The sequence below is a fragment of the Acomys russatus genome, chromosome X, assembly GCF_903995435.1.
Source record: "Acomys russatus chromosome X, mAcoRus1.1, whole genome shotgun sequence".
Lineage (NCBI taxonomy): Eukaryota > Metazoa > Chordata > Mammalia > Rodentia > Muridae > Acomys > Acomys russatus.
In genome coordinates this window covers 122,677,450-122,699,305 of record NC_067169.1, presented here as the reverse complement: position 1 = coordinate 122,699,305, position 21,856 = coordinate 122,677,450, and the positions used below count along the sequence as shown (strand labels likewise).

The following is a 21,856-nucleotide window of genomic DNA, read 5'->3' as shown; positions in this document are numbered from 1 at the left end:
GCGCCCAGGGCACCACTTACCCCGGCATGGGCACAGCCGCCACCGCGGCCTCAGCTCTGGTTGTGGCTGTTGCTGCGGGAGGGCTCCCGGCGGACAGCGATCCGCTCCAAGGACAGAAAGGCCCTGGCACCGAGCAGCCTGGCCAGCAGTGAGGAGCAGGACCCTCCGCGGCAGGCGAGGGCTGTGGCTGAATGCTCCCCACGCTCCGCACCGCCGCGGCTGGCGACGCTGCGCGCTCAACTCCAGCCGCAGCTCTGAGGCGGAGGGAGGGAGGAAGGAAGGGGTGGGGGAGGGAGGGAGCCGGTGGTGGTGGTGGGGTGGTGGGGTGGTGGTGGTGGTGGTAGTGGTGGTGGTGGTGGTGGTGGTGGTGGTGGTGGTGGTGCTGGAGCTGGTGCTGGTGACAGCGGCAGCGGCGGCGGCGGCGGTTGTGGCGGTGGTGATGGTGGTAGTGGTGATGGTGGTGGTGCTGGTGGTAGTGGTGGTGGTGGTGGAGGAGGAGGTAGAGGAGGAGGAGCAGTGGATGGAGGGGCAGTGCACTGGCGAATAGGCTCTGGGGACAAGGTGCTCCTGAGCCTTGCGCCCGGTGTGCGCCCTTCTGTCCCCAGGATGTGAGAGAATGCCAGCACTTCCTAGCCTGGCATGGCCCTCCAAGGACACTGGCAGTGTAGCGGTGGGCGTGGTTGGAAAGAAGCTGCTGGTGCAGAGAGAAAGCCCCCGCATGTGACTGGGGCAGCAGGTTGCCAAACTTCTCAAGACCCTCTCTATCCTTGGGTATTGGAGCTGATTTGTAGCATGGGGTCTCTGGGTTCTTGGTGGGTTGCTGGGGTTGGTGGCTTTTGAAACTGCCTGGTAAACATTGGGAGTGCAGGCATCCAAATACATTTCCCCAGAGAGAAGCTGCAGCTTATAACAGACTTTCACTCTGTGACCCCCCCCCCAAAGGTTATCAAATGAACACCATTTTTTTCAGGACAAAGTGGGCAATGCTGCACATGAGTGGACACCCAGAGACAGATACAGGGGATACCCTAGAGCAGAGGCCCACACAGTACCCATCAACACACATGCACTCCAATGGGCAGCACCTCCAGAGGGGAGCTGCACTTGCGCTAGTCTTTACAGCACTGAGCTTTCCAGCTGCTAGGACAACAGAAGCTCTGACCCCAGATCCTACTTTGTGAACAGAGGTAGGAGGAGAGCAGGCTGAGGAGAGGGCTGAATCTCTGAGAAGGCTATGGGCCAAACCTTGGGGTCACTTCACCTGCTGGAGAGAGGGAAGGGGCAGAGACACCTGAGTACACAGGGGCCAAGGGAGCCTATGCAGCAAGCTGCGTTGGGCGATGAGGATACAAGGTGTCTACTGAAAGGGGGTGGCTGCTCAGATAGTTGGGATAAGAGATGTGGGGAAACCACTCACCGGGGATGGCATAATGTGGTCCTGGGGCTCAGAGAAGGCTTTTTTAAATTTTTTATTCTTGAGGAGCTGCCACCTATAGGACTGCACTGCTGTGATCTTACCCTGGGCCAAAGATCACATCCCTAAAGCCAGCGTCTCCCACCAGGAAGCAGCGAGTTCTGTGGAAAAGCCAGTGAGATCTGGTGTCCTAGAAAGCCAAGGCTGACACTGGCACTTCTCAGCACAGGTAGACTACTTGCACACTCTCATACACACTCACGTAGCTACCCACACTCCCACAGCATGAACCTTGACACATTCACACCCATTCCCCACTCAGCAGCGTGCATACTTACACACTCACCCAATATGAGCACTCATATTTAGACCCACCTCATACCCAACACACATAGTCACATGCTCACTCAACAAACTTATTCGTGTGCTTACCCACACGCTCCCCCAACATTACACTTACATATTCACACACACCCACACTCACCAAAACGCACTCACATGCTTACCCCAACCCACACTCACCTAACATAGACATTCACCAGCATGGACAATCACATGGTCACCCACACCTTGCATGCACACCTCACCCAACATGCACACTTATGTACTTGCCTCCACCCACACTCACCCAACATATACACTCACTGAATCACACCTGCCCACACTTATTCAACATACAAATTCCTACTCACCCACAGTTACCAACATGTATATTCACATTCCACACTCAGTCAATCCCATCCCACATTCACTCAACATATACCCAACTCACACATGTGCTCACTCACATTCCACACACTCATTAAGTACCATGCATATGTTCACCCATACCTGCATTCACGCACTGTATATCACACAGTCACATGCTCACTTACACTCATAGAAGGTCACTTACACATATTTTCTCAGACTTACACAAGGAGAGACACACACACACACATACACACACAGAGGCACTCACTCCCACACATAGTCACACATACACAACTCTCTCTAACACACACACAGGTATTCACACGTGAGTACTTAGTTACTTTCTGTACTCGTGCTCACTCACTTTCCCTCACACTCCTGTTCACATGTGTTTGCTCACACACTACAGTGCCTCCTTTCTTTCGGTTCCAACAGAGGTGGCTTTCCCTGGGCACTGGTTGTCCTCCAGGTGAAAGCTTCCTGACCACCAGCACAGTGTCATTGGTTGGTCCCTTAGGGACTAGGTATACTTCATGACTTCCACTGCCTAGAATAGGGGAGATAAAAGTGGAACCAGCACTGGCTTCCATGAAGAACAGCTCTGGGCTGCAGCCACCACGTTCCAGTTGCTCTTCTTTGACACCCCACATTCTCCATAAACAAGTGGAGGCTTGGGGGTTCGTGATATGCTACGTGGAGAAAGTCAGGAAGTGTGTCCAGCGAGGGTAGAGGAGCTGCAAGCATTGGGACATGTTCTGAGAGCTGTGGCCTCCCTCCCCCAATTCATCAGATTTGGTCCCCTTTGTGGCCTTGCAGTGTGGGGAGATCCTTAGTGTCACTGTCCTTCTGTGAGTGAGAAGAGGGAGGAAGAGGCTGTTAGTGATCTTTGCTAGAAAGATGCCCATGAGGTGACAGCCACTAGGCTAATTCTCTGCTCCTTTCCTGTGCCCTTTTCTCTTTTCCTCTCGGTCTAACCTTATGCACACTGCGTTTGGACCTGCCACTCCAGGGTCTAACCTTATGCACACTGCGTTTGGACCTGCCACTCCAGGGTCTAACCTTATGCACACTGTGTTTGGACCTGCCACTCCAGGGTCTAATCTTGGTCCTCTCCTATGTTGTTCATGGCTACTCTTGGGCAACCTCAAAAAATGTTACCTTAGCCTAAGAAACTTGTAGGAAGCAGCCAGCTGGCCACCTTCTAGCCTGGTCTCCTTATTCCCAGCCCCTCTCATTTTCCTGAATCAGTTTATTCTGTCACTACCACCATGTACCCCCTCTCGATGGACCCTGTGGCTGCCCACCTTGCATTCCTTGGTTCAATTTCCCTTCTGCCACTTGGTGTGGCTGTCACAGTGTCTTCTGGGTTGGCAGTTTCTTGGTCAGGCCCAGATGCCTTGTCCCTGTCTCTGGTGGGTCCTGATTTATTCCCTTCCCCCTCATCTCTGCTATTTTCAGGCTGATACCAAGGCCCCAGGATCAACGTCCACCTGCAGTCATCCTGGCTGATTCTCACATCTGGGATGGGCTTTATTCAAAAATAGGGTCTTTGCAGATGTGACTAAATGAAGGACGGCATCCAATGAGTGTCCTTATAAGACAGAGGCAGAGAAGAATTTCCCATGCACACAGAGCCAGAGACCATGGACAACAGAGGCTCAGTAAAGTAGCCACCAGACAAGGAGCACCAGGAGTCACCAGGAGCTCAACAAAGCAAGATGTGTTCTCCTAGACCTCATCAAGGAGTACCTCCCTGCCAACATAACCCCTGAACCTCCCGATCATTTGTCACAGAGGTCCCAGGATAATTATATAAACCTCAACTTACTCACCAACCAAGAAGAGTCACTTTTCAAAGGATTAAAGGATCATCCACTGCACCTCCCTGCCTGCTTGGCCTCAGTAGATTTCACACTTTTGGAAAACTTTGGTCAGCTATGGTGTGTGTGTGTGTGTGTGTGTGTGTGTGTGTGTGTGTGTGTGTTGCATACCCTCTTCCTTAGTCACCCTTTGTGCAGTGGGAGCCTTTAGCAGAAGGCTACCTTGGATTCTTTGGGTTCTCAGGGTATGTGTGTCCTCAGAAGCCAAGGGAAACAGGGCTCAACCTTGTATGTCCAGAACAGAATCTATTTCTTCCTATGGGCTCTGTTTTCCTGAGATACCCCCGAGTGCCTAGAAGAGCATGGAGCCCACACTTTCAGAGCAGCCCTGCTACCCCCACTCCCAGGCCTTTCACCTCCTCCCTCAGACCCTCAGGGAGGGATTTTCTCCCTAGGGCCCCTGTTTCCATCTAGGCTCTGGTCCAGGATGCCTGGCCACTTGCCCCTTCTACAAGATCTGACTTGTTTAAACCTAAGCAGTGGATTTGGCTTAGGCTCCAGCTGAGACCTACTGAATGCAGAAGGCACCTGACCTGTAGTAAGTGCTCAGGAAAAAATCCCTCTTCCCAGCCCCATGCCTCTAAAATGCCCCTCCTTGGCAGCTACCCTGTTTATAGAACAGCTGTTTCCAATAACACATATTACTATGCACCTATGTATGTATGTCTACATGCTCATTTGCCTCTGTGTGTTTCTCTGTGCACAGAGCACGAATGGGCATACCTGTGTATGTATATGTTTGTTTTATGTATGTTCATGTGTAAATGTGTGAATGCATTGTGTATCATTGCTATGTGCCTGCCTAAGTTTCTATGAACATTAAGTGTAGAAGGCTTGTATGTGCATATGTGCTTGTGTAGCTATTTGTCTATGTTAATTTGTGTTTGTGTGCATGTGTGTTTCTCTCTGTACATATGTGCTCGTATGTTTGCATATTCATGCATGCTCACACGCAAGCTTGTGTGCTTGTGTGTGCATCTATGTATTTTTTGTCTCAGTGTGTTCATGTGTGCACATGTGGCTGTTCAGCAGGCTGATGGCTGCCCAGGGGGTCTCTGCTTTGAGCTCCATATGAACATGCCCACTGCCTTTGGTATTTCTGGTGCTCACAGCTCTTCTCCTCTCACCCCACTGTTCCACACGCAGCACACCAGGCTGCTTTGGTGCCATGACCCTGCAGTGTACGCTTCCTTTCCTTCTCCCTTCAGTCTGCCCCAAGGTCCAGGAAATCATACTCAAGCAAATGGTGGCATGGACTTGTCCTCCATGGGCCTTCTTATGACCAAAGCTGCTGTTCAGGATATAAATCTACTTTGCAACCCAATAAAAATGAAGGTAGGGGGACTGCTAGGCCCCGGAAACCATTTTAATGTAACTGATTTTTGTTTGTTTGTTTGTTTGTTTGTTTGTTTTGAGACCAAGTCTCATGTAACCAAGGTCATTCTTGAAGTTATTCTCTTGCTTCTGCCTCCCAAGTGCTAGGATTCGTGAGTGCACCTCCGCGGTTGGTTTCAGCTGGTGATTTTTTTCCAGTTCGTTATTGTCTAATAATTTGAAATGCACTCAATAGTAGAGTGAGTTTGAACAATTTAAATATATATGAAGATTTATTTATTTTTATTTTATATGTCTGTGCTCATGTGCAAGCCTGGTATCCACACAAGAGGGCATTTGGTACCTAGAAAGGAGATTTGGATCCCCTGCTTGTGAGCTTCTCAGTGTGGGTGCTGGAAACCAAACCTGGGTCCTGTGTAGGAGCCGCAGCTACTCCTAATTGCTGAGTCATCTCTCCAGTCCCAAGGCAGAGGAATTTACCCTTGTAGCCAAGACCAAATGCTGTGAAGATGGCGTCTACCTTTAACCATGACCTACCAGTCTCATGGGCTCCGGCCTGGGGCCTTACAGCCTTTGGTCTGGATAGTGTGGAGCTGTCTGGGGAATCCCCTCTCTGAACTTAACACCTATATAACACTTGTCCCCTAAGCTGGTGGTGATGGCACTGCCCTACTGGGTCCCTGATCTGAGACCTGCAGAAGATAGCCTTGTAAACTTTCCTGAAACGAGAGGGAGCAAAATGAAAAAAAAAAAAAAAAAAGTGACTGGGGAGATGGGAGGGGAAGGAACGTGTAGTGGGTGCTATGGAGGATCTGTTGATGTGAATCCTGCCCTCAGAACACCCACTAGAGAACACACTGACGGCTTCGTCTTTCTGTTCCTACCAGGACTTGTTGCTGCCTGCCCCTCCTTCCCACCCAGCATGGGGACCAGACTGAGGCCCTGCCTCCTGGCCCTTGGCCAGTGCCCTTGCCCTGTGTCTGCCCAGCTCAGCAGAGATTGCCAGGCTGTGGAGCACATGCCCCAGAATAGTGCTATGATGCTGCTGGGTGACATTCTATCGCTGGGCCACTACACTGAGTGGCACCTCCCATCCCCAAAAAGGATAAACCCGGGGACACTGGGTGTCTTGGTTGCCAGGCCAAGAGGGTATGGCTGTATATGAGAAGCCACAAACAATGCCTCTGGGTGCATCCTTCTGGCTTGCCTGTCACTCACACTGGCCTTGGCTGCTCTGTCACTGCATAGGGAAGCCCCGGTTCTCATGACTTGAGCAGGAAGCCTTCGGCTTAGCTCAGGCGCATTTTAGCCCTGTGGAGGTCTGTTTCTTTCCAGGGCAGCTTGTGTCCCCAGTCGGCCTGTTTCCCTAGACCCAAACTAGAGCCTCCCCCAGGATCCAGCTGCAGCCTGCACCAATATTCTGCCTGACGCCAAGGGTTTTTCCCTCTGCCCTTTCCTAGTGTTAGCATAGGTACTGGTCCCAGCCCAGACTGCAACACGCTGTTCTCCTAATTTCATATAGCCAGGCAGACAGGGCTCTTTCTGTGAAGCTCCCATCCTGAAGGGAGTGAGATCTAGGTTGGTAAGCCACCTCAGATGTGGCCTGAATTTTGAGTTCATCTTAAGAACAGTTGAGGCACCGGAAGGGAGGGGAAAATGGATAGGGCCTGGGCCTTAAATGTGGTCACTTGAGATGCGCTTTCACAGCTCTGGCCCTGAGGATGAGGAGGCCCTGCTTCTGAGGGCAAGGACAACAACAAAGAGGAAGCACAAAGCATGGAAGGAGGGCACGGAAAGGCAAAGGCTTTGAAGTGGGCTGAGAAGGCCCTTGCTTCACCTCTGTTCTCCTCTTGATGCTCAGTGATGTCCCAGAGAAGTGGCACATGGAGTCATATTGCACAGTGTTTCTTTAATTGAAGGACAACGGACCTCATAAGCAGCACTCCCCCGTGCTGGGTGCAACTGATTCCCAACCAATTCCTACCACAGAAGGGACCCAGAGGTGAGGAAGGGGGACCTAGCCATCTTGGGGAGAAGGCAGGGGCCAATGCAAACTGGTTCTGGGGGCTCTGGTGGCCTGATGAGCCTCTCCAGGGGCTAGGAAGCTTCCTGCTCCCCATCTTCATAGCAAAGTATGGCCCCTTTCCTGGACAATACAGACAGAATTCTGGGCCTCAACCTTCCAGCTTCCTTCAGGACTGGGGATCAAGTGACAGGCAGGGCAATCAGGGAGATAGTTGCCCCAGATTTCTTTGTGTGGAGACTGACCAGAGACCTGTGATGTGAAGCAGAAAGCAGCCTGAGGCAGATGGTCAGTGTGTGTGTGTGTGTGTGTGTGTGTGTGTGTGTGTGTATGCCTGTGTATGTGTGTGCCTGTGTATGTGTGTGCCTGTGTGTGTGTGTGTGTGTGAGTGTGTGTGTGCATGCGAGGGAGACAGAAATTGAGTGACAGAGGCATAAGCAGAGAGATAGAGAGACAGAGATAGACAAAGACAGAAAGATGTGAACTGGGTCCAGAGAATGGCAGGAGGCAGATCTACAGCCCCAGAAGGGAGAATCGTGCTAAAGGCAGCTGATAAGGCCCAAGAGAGCTAGAAGTCAGACATGGGTGAGGAAGAGGAAGAACACATGCCTGGATGCACCAGTAGCTGTGGCAGTGTGCTGTGCCCACCTTTGCTGGGCCCTCCTGCCACAGATATCTGAATTTCAGGATGAATAAGAAGAAAGATTTATAGGGAGTCTCTGAGTGGACATGGTAGGTGACTGTTAAACCTCAAAAGCTGAGGGGAATGGGTAAGGGGGCCAGGCCATGTGCATATGCGCATGCTTGAGAGCCAGGGATAAGCTGTGGTGCGGTGGGAAGTTAACGTTGGGGAAGAAAGGTGTCGTATGTGGGGCTTTGCTTCTTTGCTTCCCCTTCCCCTGTGGAACATGCGACTATGCTCCTCAGAGACTCTCATCAAGGCCACCATGGTGGCTACCACTGCCTCTACTTCTTATAATTTCCAAACTGGATGGCCAGGCGGTCAGTGACGCAGCGGAAGGTGGCTGGCTGCACTTCCCAGTAGGGCACAGGGTTGTTGAAAAGGCTGATGCCATTATAGTAGGCCCTCTTGACTCCGAAGCCCATGGGGCAGAAGTCGTTGATTCCCACCTTGGTGATGTTATTGGAGTGCAGATAGACCACCTAGGGGCAGAGCAAATGTGTCTCGGGCTTTTTGTCAGGGCTCAGTGCCTCAGACCACCAATCCCAATCTCTCCCAGCCTGGGTGACAGAGGTTGTGGGCAACATGGAGGGTAGACGTAAGAAGGATCAGACCTGCCTCCATGTTGGATCCCATCAGTCACTTCTTAGTGTCCTTTTGGTTACCCTTTGAAGGCCACTTGGTGGCTTTTCCCACAACTGAGAGGTGGACATACCTGAGTATGTTGGTGGGTGTTGACTAGGATTAAGGCACTGGTATTTGGATAGACCCAGGCCAGGATGAAGAGCTCAGGTGAAGTATATCAACAAACGGTAAGTTGGGAAGGGTGGGGCGGGACTGTCTTGGCCAGAACAAGGGTGTAGGAAACATTGATACTGACACAGTATCTGTATAGGAAATATGGTGCCTTAGGTTAGAAGCTCTCTGGTGGTAGAAAGGTTACTGGCCACTAGAGGGTGCTCTTAGCCCGGCATGGGCTGTGCTGCCCTGGCAGGCGCGGGGAGGATGAAAGTGCTTTCTTTCATTACAAATGGAGCTGAGATTAAAAATAATAATAACAAAATTAAAAATAGATTTTAAAAATTGAGGTCCAAACTAAGTGTGGGAAAGACCTACTTTGCCCATGCGGTTGGAAGCTAAGTCAGGGAGGGTGACTCCCCTTCCCCAGATACCCCATAGATGGGAGTTAGCACTGCCTTCCTGTGAGCAGGAAGTGGGTTGCATGAGGGCAAGAGACCGGACCCAAAGGGCAATCTAGGTCCTGTTTTGTTCTCCACCCTGGGCCTCTGTCAAAAAGGGGTCAGGGGGATCCAGGCAGCTAAGAGGCTGGTGCCATGACTCCACCTACACTTGGAGAGCCAGGTCTTACCTGAAGCAGCTTGAGATCTGGGAGACCAGCAGGCACCCGGGACAGCTTGTTGTTGTCCAGGTGAAGTTCTCTCAGGGTAGGCAGAAAACTCAGGCTCCCATTCTCAATCATCCGGATCTGGTTGTGGCCTAAACCTAGCCTGAAGAGAAATGGATTAGAGGCTGTCAGAGGCTGGAGGAGAGGACAACTCAGGGACAGAGGACTTGGGTGCCACCTTATAGCCTGACCCCATTTGGTAATGGATCCCTGCAGCCCCCAAGGGCTGCCCCAGTCCCACCTGTACAGCTTGGAGTATCGAAGTAGGTCTTCCAACTCAATCGCTTGGATTTTGTTGTGGTCCAGGTGAAGTTCATTCAGGGTCTCAGGGAGATCTACCCAGAAGAGAGCATGCTGGGAGGTAAGTGCAGGCTCTGGGGCAGGTGGAAGGCCCGCTCTCTGCTCCAGGAGGGTCCTGCTGAAACACATGGGGCAAACCCTCATCTGTGCTCCTGGAGCTCTGGTACTGACACTTTCCTACCTTTGGGGATGCCGGTGAGCTTGGCCTCTGAGATGCGCAGGTAGTTGAGCTTCAGGCCATCAAAGGCTCCTGGTTCAAAGCCACTGTTCTCCAGGGGGTTCCCACCCATCTCTAGGAGAGAAGTCCTGTCAGCCTGGGAGCCAGGCACTGACACCCCACCTACCAGCAGAGCCTGTTCTTTTCTGGCTCTTCCCACCTCCTTAGAAAGCAGCTTATGAATTTGCCCAGCTAACTAACTCCAGCTGTTCTTGGCCTCTGGGAGCTGGGAAGCAAGAGCAAAGTGTGGAGACCCAGAAAGAAAGCCACCCAAGTTCTGCTGCTATGGTGGTGCTCTCTACCGGCCCAGTCTTTCTGTGTCCTAACCCTTCCCTTTACCACGATAATTACTCAAGTTGGTGTTTGCTTTTCTTCAGAAACATACTGGTCTTCTTTTAGACTATGTTTGAGACTCTTTGTTGAACTGAGCCTTTATAGCCACCCCAGTCTCCTTCATCACGACCTAAAACAAGCATCTGGAACATTCTGAGGCATACAGGGCCTCTCCATGACTGCACGGGACAACCTAGGACCCAGATGTCCTGGCTGGAATAAATGTCCTCTACCTGTCTTCTTTATGCCTGATGTCAAGGTACAGACTACTCTCACCAATGCAGTTCATGTTGCGGAGCCCACTGAACACGCCCTTGGGCACTTTTCGGATACGGTTGTCATGGATGCGTAGCTCTACCAGGGAGCTGGGCAGGTTGGGAGGAATCTCCACCAGGTGATTCTTGGAGATGTAGAGTTTCTGTAGCTTCCGCAGAGGGCTAAAAGCCTTCTCATGGATCTTGGAGATCTTATTGTTTACCAGGACCAGGGCCTGAGGCAGGACAGGCATCCAAGGTGAGCATCGCCACCTCCCCCCACCTCCCCTCTCCTGAACTTGCTAATGAGGGCACTTGAGAGCCATCTGAACCTGTTTGGTCTCATGGAAGTCAGTCTGTGTTGGTGAGCAGAGTGCAGGGCAAGTTTCTCTAACAGCTATAATGGAATATATGCGTTCTCTGTTGTTCACCGGAGCCAATAAAATGCAAAGCTTTCCCTCAGAAAAGGGGACTGACTGACCTGAGGGATTTTGACTTGCACCCACGCACATGGTCTTAGTTATCCCTGCTCCAGCCACTCCCGGCTTATCTCAGGACTCCATTTGTTCCCAGCCCCTCTGCCCAGCCCCATTCGTGAGCACCCCTCCTCCCAGTCCCAGGGACATCATATTCTTCCTCAGAAAGGGCAGGAGGCTGGAGGAGGCTTACATAGAGGTGCTGGAGGCCTTTGAAGTCATCTTTGCGGAGCTCGGAGATGTCATTGTTCTGCAGGTCTAGCAGTGTAGTGTCAGGTGAGATTTCCTTGGGCACAGTCTTCAGACCTGGGGGCCAGCACCATCACCAGCATAAGCCTGGCTCGTCCAGTCTGTTTGTCACAGCTGGTATAAAGGGATGGGCACACACACGCATATGGACACACACAGAGACACTGGTACAAATGCAGGGACTCTGAGATAACAGGTGCCAGCTTCAGAGATCGCACATCCTATTTGCTTTTCATGTGCCAGGCACTGACACCTGCGTATCTACTCTCATTCTAACACCTCGGCCTCTGGTAACTCACACATTCCCACTCCCGCCATTCTATACTCGCCCCACAGGGTAGCACGTGTGTCCCTTTTAGTTGGGGCTCCCAGGCAGAGCCTGTGCCTCTCTCTACACTCTCACCCTAATTGCCTAGCGACTCACCCAAGTCAGAGCACTGCACAACCCGCAGGTGGCAGTGGCAGCCGAAAGGACACATGGCACTGAAGGTAGGTGTGACAGAGTCCAGGTCAGGGACACCTGAGGTGGTGTCTGAGCCTGAAGCCTCCTCATCATTCATCATGAGTAGCCCATCATCCAAGGTGAAGTCCCAGAAGCCCTTCTGCTCAAAGGGTAAGGCCTGGCTCAGGGCTAGCAGCAAGGTGAGGAGCCACAGCGGACGCATGGCCAATGTTCCTGGGAGCAAAAAGGGAGAAAGAGGAGCTGTAGGTCAGCACCAGCATCACCATCTGGACCCTTTTCTCCCAGCAGCAGCAGTGGCTCTGTGTGTGTGTGTGTGTGTGTGTGTGTGTGTGTGTGTGTGTGTGTGTGTGTGTGTGTGTGTGTGTGTATGTTGTGTGTGTGTGTGTGTGTGTGTGTGTGTGTGTGAGAGAGAGAGAGAGAGAGAGAGAGAGAGAGAGAGAGAGAGAGAGAGAGAGAGAGAGAGAGAGAGAGAGAGAGAGAAGAGGGAGGGGGCACCGTATTTCCCCATCCCTCTCCAGGCATGGCTAGGAGGCAGCAGAGGGAGGAGGCATGGGTAGGAGGCAGGGTAGGAGTGCTGGCTGGCCAGAGGGCACCTCTTTCCACTCCCCTCCTCTTCCTGGAAGGACTTGCTTTCATTGGGCAATGAAATATCTCAATCAGCTCAAGGCTGCCCCCCCTCCCATCCCACAATGAGTCAGTCAGTGCCCACTTCACCGCCTGATGGTTGGGGGTCAGTGAGGCCAACTGGAGACTGAGATGAAGCCCAGCTATTGGCCCCACAGGCCACCTGGCCAATCCCTCTTGAGAGTGAGCTTGGAAGAGTCAGATGCTATTAGTTTAACTGCATGCTGAATGAGTCATCCCATCCCTTTCACTGCCTGAGCCCCTTCACAGTGCCCACGTTGCTCTAAGAAGGTCCAGAGGCCAAGGCATGAAGTGGGAGGAGAGGAGAAGGGGGGAGGGGAGGGGACAGGGAAGTGGGGAGCCTAGGAGATTCTCTAATACTGAAGCAACAGCAAGGCCAAGTCCTGGGGTTCAGAGCATCAACACTTCTCATTTTCCTTCCTCTCGTTCCCCAGGACTCAGCCTGCAGAACCTGGCCTTTCCACATGGACCTCTGCTCTTTGTTTGTCCCCACGGCCCCTGGCATACTGAAGAGGATCCCAAGAAGAGTAGAGAAGAGTAGGCTGCTGCCAGAGTAACAGGGCAGGGTCGGGCTTGTCTGGAGGCCCCCAGGCTGAGGCAGCAGGGTGGGGGTGGAGACTCTGCACTGCCTGAGCCTGCCCCCTAGCACCCTCATCTCCTGTTTCTTTCTCCTGCACTCAACCACCCAAGCAGAGCCTAGACTTCAGGATGAGGCCAGAGCCCTGCCTTTCTTCCTCCTCCTTCTTGCCCAATCCATGGCAAAGGCTCAGGGTATTTTGGGAATCCACGGTGGTCTTGCTAGCCTCCCAGGCTTGCAAGTCTGGGATTGCTCTGCTGTATGGGTGGACGGAAAACATAGCCTCCTGAAGATTTGAAGCAGGCAGGCCCAGTTCAAGGAGGACTCATATGGGTCACATTTTGGTGTGGAAGTTGGGATATTTGGGGCTCCATCTGAGCTAAATAAGACCCTCTGAGCTCAATTGCTGGAGGCAAAAGTGGAAGGAGCCCAGTTGACAAAGGGGGCTGGGCAGATTTCTTGCTGCTTTGAAATCCTTATCACTGGCAGAGGTGTGTGTGTGTGTGTGTGTGTGTGTATCTGTGTATGTTGCAGTAGGGGGAGACTGGAACATCCTGGTTTGGTTAGACTTAGGCATAAACACTGCCTATCTAATGGCTGTCAGTCCCAGAAGAAATCTCACCCTCTGTTGTTGCTTGAAAAGTCCTAGGTTTGTTGGGGGGGGGGAGCACCCATATATGCAGACCCAATCCCCGTGGTTCTCATGACTTTTCCTGGCTTCCATCTTATACCAGTGGACAAAAGGGTCTGCACAGAGGTTAGGGCTGCTTCCTGGAGAGAATAGAGCAGCCTTCCTGAGCCCCAAAGGTCACACAGCAAAGTAGGGGACACAGCCAAAGGCTTTGCTCAGTTTCTTTTTTATATGCAGATGTGGTTATGATGATGACTCCTGAGGTCATAGGAGGTCCTCAGCTGGAAGAGTGTCCAGAGTCCCTCAAGATGTCCACCCAAGCCTGGCTCAGGAAGACATAGGGGATACCCCCAGAATAGACAGAAAGACCAGTTATCCCTCAGCCTGCAGCCTGAGAGAGGAGCAAGAGCAGCTCAGATCAGACAAAAGAGACAGAAGGAAGGCCAGAGAGCAAGATGGAGTGGCAGAGAGGGAGTGAGACACTGCCCTCACCTCTCTGCACTGACCATCCACCTGCCTGGCCCCTCTGCCAAAGCTGCTACCCTGCAGGAAGATGAGTCAGGGCTAGACTTTCTGCTCAGCTGAGCTAGGTGACCCATATTCCACCAGGGAAGATGGCATGGATTGGGATGCAGTTGGACAGATCTGTTGGAACTACAGAGAGGCCCAGAGATCTGCACAGGGCGTCCCTGTCCTAGGCAGGAATCTCACCCCCTAAGCCTTGTCTGGCACTCAGACACTCAGGACATGATGCTCCTCTGTGGCCACTGCAGTGTCTTCCGATTACAAACCTCCTTCACCCAGAGAAAGGAGCTACTGGACCCTAGGTGGACTTATAAGACTATATATGAGGGGACACACCGTGAGGGATCCAGAAGGAGTTAGGAGAACAATATTGGGAGATCTCAGCCTGTTGTCAGTTCCAGTCCAGGCTCAACCTGGGGTAGGAGGCTCAAAGGCCATGCAGAGGAGAGATGGCTTTTGGCCGCTTTTTTCAGGGCTCAAGGCTTGATGGATAGGGGCCAGGCAGTTTTCCCAGTACGGCTCTCATTTTCACTCAGAAAACTGGCACTAGACTCAGTACCCATATTCTGCAGGGAAGGGGGCATGCCAAGCACAGAGCCCACAGAAGGGGAGTCCATCAAGTCAAGGGAGTGCAGAGGGAAGGTGAGGCCTACAAAGAAGAGCTGATTTCTTCCAAGTGCCCTGTTTACTCAGCCTGAACCGAGTCCAGCTTCGGACACACTAGTGTCTGAGCTTTCAGTGTTGCTGCTGCGCCATGGATGAGGATAGCTTCTGGGAAACTCTGATCCTGTAAGTGGAGAATGCAGAACTGGGGAGAATCACCAAGTGGGGTGATGGTGACAGCTACAGGGAGTCTCACATGCCTCCCCTTTTCAACCCCCTCAAACTGATCCCTCGTCCCTATACACTGAGAGCACAGGCATCGGTTCAGTCAGAAAGGGGTCAGCCCCTGTAAGACTTCTGGAAAGCTCCTCCCATCCCACTTCTCCCTGCCACCCAGGCTTCCAGGTCTCAGTTGATCTTCAGTGGACTGTTTGGCTACGTCCTTAGGCTCCATCAAAGAGCTCCTCAGAGCGAAGGAAAGACGTGGTCATCATGGTAAGCTGAGTTTGGCAACACAGGGTGAACAAGGAGAAGGACTGGGTTTCCTGGAGCCTGTGCCACCACCCCAATAGGGCGCTCCTTGTCTGCCCCTCTGAAAGCCAGTGTAGTTCTCCATGCAGGACTTCTCTGGGCAACAGCCAAGCAAGACTTGCTGGAAGTCTCTGAGAACATGGAAGGGCTGTGCCAGGCATTCAGGCCAGGCCCAGGGCGGCAGGACAAGGCTTGAGGTCTGGCAGCCTCTGAGAGCTTGCCTGCAGATGTGGGACTAGCAGCTGCCAAGGGGCAGACGCTGCATGTAGTCTCAGCAGCTCCAGCCGAGCACTTGAGTGTCAACCAGAGGGATGGGATGTGTGCTTCTCTGTATGCCACAAGGTGAGCAGAATCTGAGCCTAGTTGGCCAGGGCCACGTCTTACTACCTGTGGCCCTTGCACTGACACAGTAGCTGGGCAGTCAGATGCATCTCTCCAACAGTGTTAGGGGTGGGATTTACCTGAACATAGGTATCAGAGGTGCCTGGGCTACATAGAGATGCTGAGTACGACAGGGGTGAGCTTTCTAGTCCTCATTCCCTGCCCTACTGAGAAATTTCTGGAAAGGAGCAACCACTCCTGGAGAAAGAGAGTAGCAAGGCAGCAGGTTCCAGACTGCAAAGAGCCCCCTTTCTTCCCATGTCTTGGGGTTCCTGAACTCTCTCTCAAATACCAGGCTCTGTAGTGCTTGCCAGGAACTCTGGCTGGAGGGCGATTCAGTCCTAAGCATTAAGCTGGAAAGACCCAGAGCCTCTTCCTCTTCCATCTTCCCAGGCTGACTGGGTTCCTGGATGCTTGCAGCCAGGTATCCACTAAAAGCCATGGAAAGGCCATAGCCGGGGCTGCCCAGACTCAGAACAATCAGGAATTAGGGAAGAAGGTGATTCTAGTGAAGAGACATGCCCAGAGTCCCAGACAGAGCTGAGGAACATTTGGCTGTGGGCTGTAAAAGTGGGGTAAGAGGCCTACTGACCTGGAAGAGGACAGGAAACAAAGCTCTGCTCTTAAGCCCTAGAGGAGCTGGCCCAGCAAACACTAGCTTTGCTCTGAGAATACCCGCATCTGTTGTTTTCCGGAGGATGCTCTGAAGTCTGAATGTGGGTAAATGTGAGCCACATCCTCCGTTCCCCATGCCCCACCCCATTAGATTTGCAGAAAAAGGACTCTGTGGGTAGCCAAGGTGTCACTTTGTGATGCTGACCTTCCCCAACCCAGTGTGTTTGAGCACAAAGGAGTAAGAGTCCCTTGGACATGAGGAAGGGCCAAGGAAAGATGCCACCTGTCCCAAAACCCAGCGGGCAAAACCAGAACACGGGTCCTTTGGTTGCTTGTCTTTGGAGCTGGCTGTACTTTCTCTGCAGTCTTTGGCCCATTTATGGCTAGGTGTCCAGGAACATCCATCCACACTGCCTTGGTGTAGGTGACGTCCTGTGCTAGGGTGTCTCCCTACAACCAATTTACCTCCCTACGCTGGAGAAGGTCTGCTGTTGGGACTGTTGAGATGTAGGAGGCCGACTAGAAAATGGGTGGGGCATTTGAGAGCAGGGGCAAAAGGAGGGAGAGCAGGAGGGAGTCGGTGGGTATAAAGGGAATCTGGGGGCACTGGCGAGGGGGAGCAAGGAAGCTGAGGGGCTCCAGTAGGTGGAGTATCAGAGGCCCTTGGTATTGTGGCCTCATTGAGGAGACACGCTGAGAATCTTGTGGGACCAAGTACAAGTGACGTCTGGAACAAACTTATGGTTCTCTGTTTGTATAGGGAGAGAAAGTGAGAGACCATGGTGAGTGAGCTCAGGCAAAAGGGAGATTGGGATGGAGTCTAGTCCCCCTTCCATCTCAAAACAGGGTGACAAGGAATCAAGTCCTCTGGCGAGGGTCCCAGTGCAAACTGTCAAGTATAGCCTCTTCCCAAATCTCTCTTTGGAGGACTTGACCCTGCAACTGGAGGGCTACAGGACGTGTTGAAGAGAGCTCTTTCTTCCCTCCATATCATCCTTTCCCCTTCTATTCCACCATGTTGCCAATCCTCCAACAGCCTAGGACTTTGGGGGCGCGGGACTGGGGAAAGATTTGGGTCAGTACTACCAGGTTACTTGACATGGTGGTCAGTGGTTGGCATGCTCATCTGGTCCAGATTCGCTTTTCATGGAGGGGGACCTTGGCCCCTGTTCTGGGCAGGAAAGAGAAGCAGCAGTAGACCCAAGTCCTTTGGGGTGGAGAGACCCGGTGTAGAGGTGGGCCAGAAAGGCTCAGCTGCCACACCCAGGTGGCCAGCAGCCTATGATGCTCTCTCTACTGCCTTGCTCAGAGTCTCCTCCTGCTGCCTTGCCCTAGCGGTTTAGAGGCAGACCCACATCCTCCTGTCAGTACAGCCACATTGCCTGCCCTCAAAGGCTCACTTCCTTTGGCCTTCAGCAGCAATACACAGTCATGTTCTACACAAAGCACCCCTGCCCATCCACAAGCTCTCCTAGGGTGTGGGGAGCACAGGCAACTGAGTGCAAGCCCAGATGTCAGTCTTTGGGACTTTTGTCACCTAAAGAGCATTGTCAGCTTGTCTCAATCCCAGTCATTACAAAGCAGAAAGGAATACAGGCAGAAGCCTCTGGAGATGGTATTGGAGCCTCCCAGGTGCTATGTCCTTGGCCCAATGAAGATTTCCTCTGTCTGCCCCACCTCATAGGGTCCTGGGCCTCTTAATCTGGGGAGATGGGAGCCTGGTCCCACCCCTAGGGTAGTGACAAAGTACTCTAGTCCCCCAGCCTCCACTGGACTTGGTGAACGCCCAGTTGACTCTGTCTCTCTTGCTTCTTCTCCTTAATCCCTTGACAGGACCCTCAGGGCCGCAAGCCAAGTTTGTCCCTTCGAGCATGGCAGAATTGCCCCATTTTCTACCCCCATCCCACCCTCTGCCCACCGTGCATCTCAGCTCAAGAGGCTTCCAGAAATAGGACTGAGGCAACCCAGGATCCCTATAGCTGGGGCTCCTCGGACCCACACCTTGCCCAGGAGAGGGTGGAAGCAGGGCATGAGTCTGTGGTGAGCTTGGAGTACCAGGGCAAGGTGCCCCAGGAGGGCCTGGGAGCACAAGTCTCGCAGACTACTCCAAGGGGAGAGTGGGCCAGGGCTGAGTTTTGCATTGGCCCTAGCCTCCCTGACCTGGCCAGATGCCAAGCCCCCAAGAAAAGCTGAGCTGAGGGATCAAGGTTAGCGGGAATGGAGGATGTGCCTGGGCCTTGCCATGAGGGATAGGGCTGTGGGTAGAGGTAACATACCAGCCACCCAGCCCTGCTTCGGTGATGCTCTGGACAGTAGCCCAGAGGGAGCTCCCTGATGCCCACTCCTGAAACTGAGAGGCAAAGCATGGGCGAGCTTAGCGACTGAGCACAATTAAAGGGGAAAGGGAAAGGGAAAGGAAGGGTAGGAAGAAAGGCCAAGGGAAGAGGGTCAAGAGAGGAGGCAGGAATGGGATAAAGACCAAAGGCTGTTGATGAAAGGACACAAACCAGGAGTCTTTGCTGGGCGCCCTGGGGCATGGAGAGAGCAGTAAGAGGCAGTGGAGGTACAGACACTGGGACAGCAAGACTACAGGTTGAAGCAGTAGATGCAGCAGGGCTGGTGTGGGGACAGCAGGATCGCCAGCATCTTTGGGTTGGTGAGGGGACAGCATAGTCAGGAGTGAAGACAGCAAGGACAGATTGAGGTCTTTGTGGGAAGAGAGTGGAGTCAGTTCCAGGCTTGAGCAGGCCCTACCTGGGGGCAGGGAAGCAGCCAGATGTCGGCTGGATAGTTGGTGGGCTAGGATGTCAGGCTCTTGGTGTGTCTGTCCGTCGCCAACCGGGAGCAGCTGCTCACTCCTGGGCAGTTCGTGAAGAGAGGGAGACAGAGGCGGTGGGAGGGAAGCTAAAGGCTGCGCGGGGCGGGCGGGCCGACGGGGAGGGGACAAACAGGGAGGGGCAGAGAGGGAGAGAAGGAGGGAGGGAGGGGGCTGAGTGGAGCAGAGAGGGAGAGAAGGAGGGAGGAAAGGCAGCTGGGAGGGAGGGGACAGGCTTCCTGCCCCCCTGGCAGCTTCAAAGGAAGCAATTTTCTTGTAGACGGCTGGGCTATGTGGCACCCCTCCCCCTCCCCCCAACCCTGGCCCCTGCCTCAAGCACAGTTTGAAAGGACACACATTCACTTACTTAGGGACAGACCCTTGGTGTCTCTGGGCAGACAGCCTCCCAGAGTCAAACTTTTCACCATCCAAATGGGGACACTGAGGTGCTTGCTGGCAGCTGCCAGGCAGAAGAAAGAGAGGAAGATGAGAGAAGGTAACCGGATGGCTAGGACAGTGAGTGGCCCTGGGATTTTGTTCTCATCCCACCCAGAACTTCTGCCTGGTCTGAACCGGGATTGGGAAGTTGGGGGGTGGGGGGGTGCCTAACGAATTGTAGGTTTCTTGAAGGACTTGATCTGGGCTCCTCTCTGTAAGCCTTACTCACTGTCCCTTCCTCCTTTAAAAAGAGGCATTTGCTCCCAGAGTCTAGAGACCTTCTTGGCTCCCATCCCTGAAGTCTTTGAGAGGTTGGCAAAGCTCATCTGGAGAGGAGGAACCAAGTCCCTTATCTTCTTGCCATAACCATGATCTCTCTTGGGGACATTTCCTCTGGTTACTTTCTGGGCCTAACTGGGCTAGCCTGCTAAACCTCAGCTGCTTCTTGAGGGCCAAAATGAGGCTTAGTCCCAAGTGTAGCATCTACCTATCCAGTGATGTCCTACCCCTCTTTAGCCAGTGCAGTTTCCAAAATGTAAGGTGAGCCCTGAGGTGGTAGGAGAGGCTGAAATCTGAAGAAGGAACCAGGGACCAAGAATATGGAAGGCCATACAAGGAAACTTCAGGTGAGGGGAAAACTCAAAGGAGGAGATTAAGAGGGAGGGAGAGGCCCCCTGGAGAGAGGGCAAGGTGACGGCTTGAGGGGGTCTACGAGTTCCCAGCTGGGGATGAGTCTCCAGTAAGGATTTTTTTCTGGAGCCAGAGTCAGCTCAGGGTTGAGCTTTCCTTCAAGAAACGTATCCTCTGACTACAGAGAGGAGAAAAATGGGAGAAGCAGGATACGGGTTAGGGGGTTCCAGGAAAGTGGGGAGCACACAGGCCTTCCAGCCTGAGGCTGTTAGTTCTATCTTCTTTCATTCTTTTGTTCTTTCCTTCCCCACTCATTCATTCACTCATTCATGTATTTTTATGTATGTATTTATTTAGAGACAGGATCTCATGTAGCCCCAGCTAGCCTTCAACTCACCATGTAAGTGACGCTGGTCTTGAACTCCAGAGCTCCTGTCTCTGCCTCCTGAGCACTGGCATTACAGGGTACTTTACCATGTCCCATTCGGCGCACATCTTTTTTCTCTCTTCAGTACCTGTGATGGGAGCAGGGTCTTGTATACGCCAAGTAAATGGTCTCCCATTGAGCTACTCTGAGCTCCTGGCCTTTGCTTTTGTTCTATTTATACTCAAACATACCTGGCCATTGGCCGAGCAATACTCCTGGAAGCTACAGAGCCTCATGGAGCCTCCAGTTGTCTGTTCACAGCCTCTTTGTGATAAATCTGGCCTACTACTCTCCAGTGAATCTGAACTCCGGTACCTATTCATCCAGGCTAAACATGTCAGTAGAAACCAGGCTCAGAGAGGGAGCAAATGTTAAAGCAAGTCCAAGGCACATATGGAACATTCAGCTTTGTAAGTGTAGCCAATGGCTACATTATGTCTGGCCCGTTCCTGTGAGATGTCCAGAACAAGCTCTCCAATAGAGACAAAGAAAAAACAGATGAGTAGGAATGGGGGGCTAGAGGAGGGACAGCTGAGTACACGGGTCTTCTGGAATGAAAACATCATTACATTTATTTTGTTTATTTTATGTGTGAGGGTAGGTAGGTATGCATGTCATGTACATATGAGTAGAGGTCAGCTGACAATCACTGGGAGTTGTTCATCTCCCTCCACCATGTGGGTCCTAGAGATCATACTCAGGGCATCAGGCCCACTGAGCCATCTTACCAGTTCTGAGTCTTCAGTTTGAAACAACAAAAGTGCTCTGAATGAAAAACTGCTTTGTGTATTATATATCTTTTTCCTCCTCCTCCTCCTCCTCCTCCTCCTCCTCCTCCTCCTCCCTCCTCCTCTTCTTCTTCTTCTTCTTCTTCTTCTTCTTCTTCTTCTTCTTCTTCTTCTTCTCTGCTTTTGAGACAAAGTCTCACAAAGTAACCTTGAACTTGTGGTAATCCTTCTGAATCTGCCTCCTGAGTACTGAGATTACGAGAGTGGTCCATTTCTACACCCAGCAAGTATATTTCAACAAATCTTTCTTTTTTGTTTTGATTTTTGAGTTAGGGTTTCTTGTAGTTCAATGCTGAACTCAAAGTTGCAGTCCAGAATGACCTTGAACTCCTGATCCTTCTGCCTCTACCTCCTGAGTGCTGAAATTAGAGGCACGTGCCACCATGCCCAGCTAGGGTTTTTATTTTAAGGATGAAACCTCACAGAATATATACCCACTGTGCCATGCATCTTTTTGCAAAATCCATGTGAACTATGGTATCAGCTGGCCTGGGCCTGCACTGTTCTAGTAGCTGTTATTCAGGCC

At 52.3% G+C, this 21,856-nt stretch overlaps 2 protein-coding genes across 2 annotated transcripts in view; both read right to left on the bottom strand.

Annotated features, from left to right (window-relative positions):
* Positions 1-252, bottom strand: part of Atp2b3 (ATPase plasma membrane Ca2+ transporting 3) — a 63,231-nt gene extending 62,979 nt beyond the window's left edge. The window contains exon 1 of the mRNA XM_051141368.1: positions 21-252. The gene's annotated coding sequence lies outside the window, so the exon portion shown is untranslated. The remainder of the gene's footprint in view (positions 1-20) is intronic.
* A 7,520-nt stretch (positions 253-7,772) lies between these two features.
* Positions 7,773-19,123, bottom strand: Bgn (biglycan). The gene is made up of 8 exons (XM_051141536.1): positions 18,987-19,123; positions 11,686-11,937; positions 11,206-11,318; positions 10,559-10,772; positions 9,914-10,024; positions 9,674-9,767; positions 9,397-9,535; positions 7,773-8,509 (listed from the first exon to the last, which is right to left on the bottom strand). Exons 2-8 carry the CDS (start codon positions 11,924-11,926, stop codon positions 8,312-8,314), a joined length of 1,110 nt encoding a protein of 369 aa, XP_050997493.1. The 5' UTR covers positions 11,927-11,937; positions 18,987-19,123; the 3' UTR covers positions 7,773-8,311.
* Positions 19,124-21,856: the final 2,733 nt, after the last annotated feature.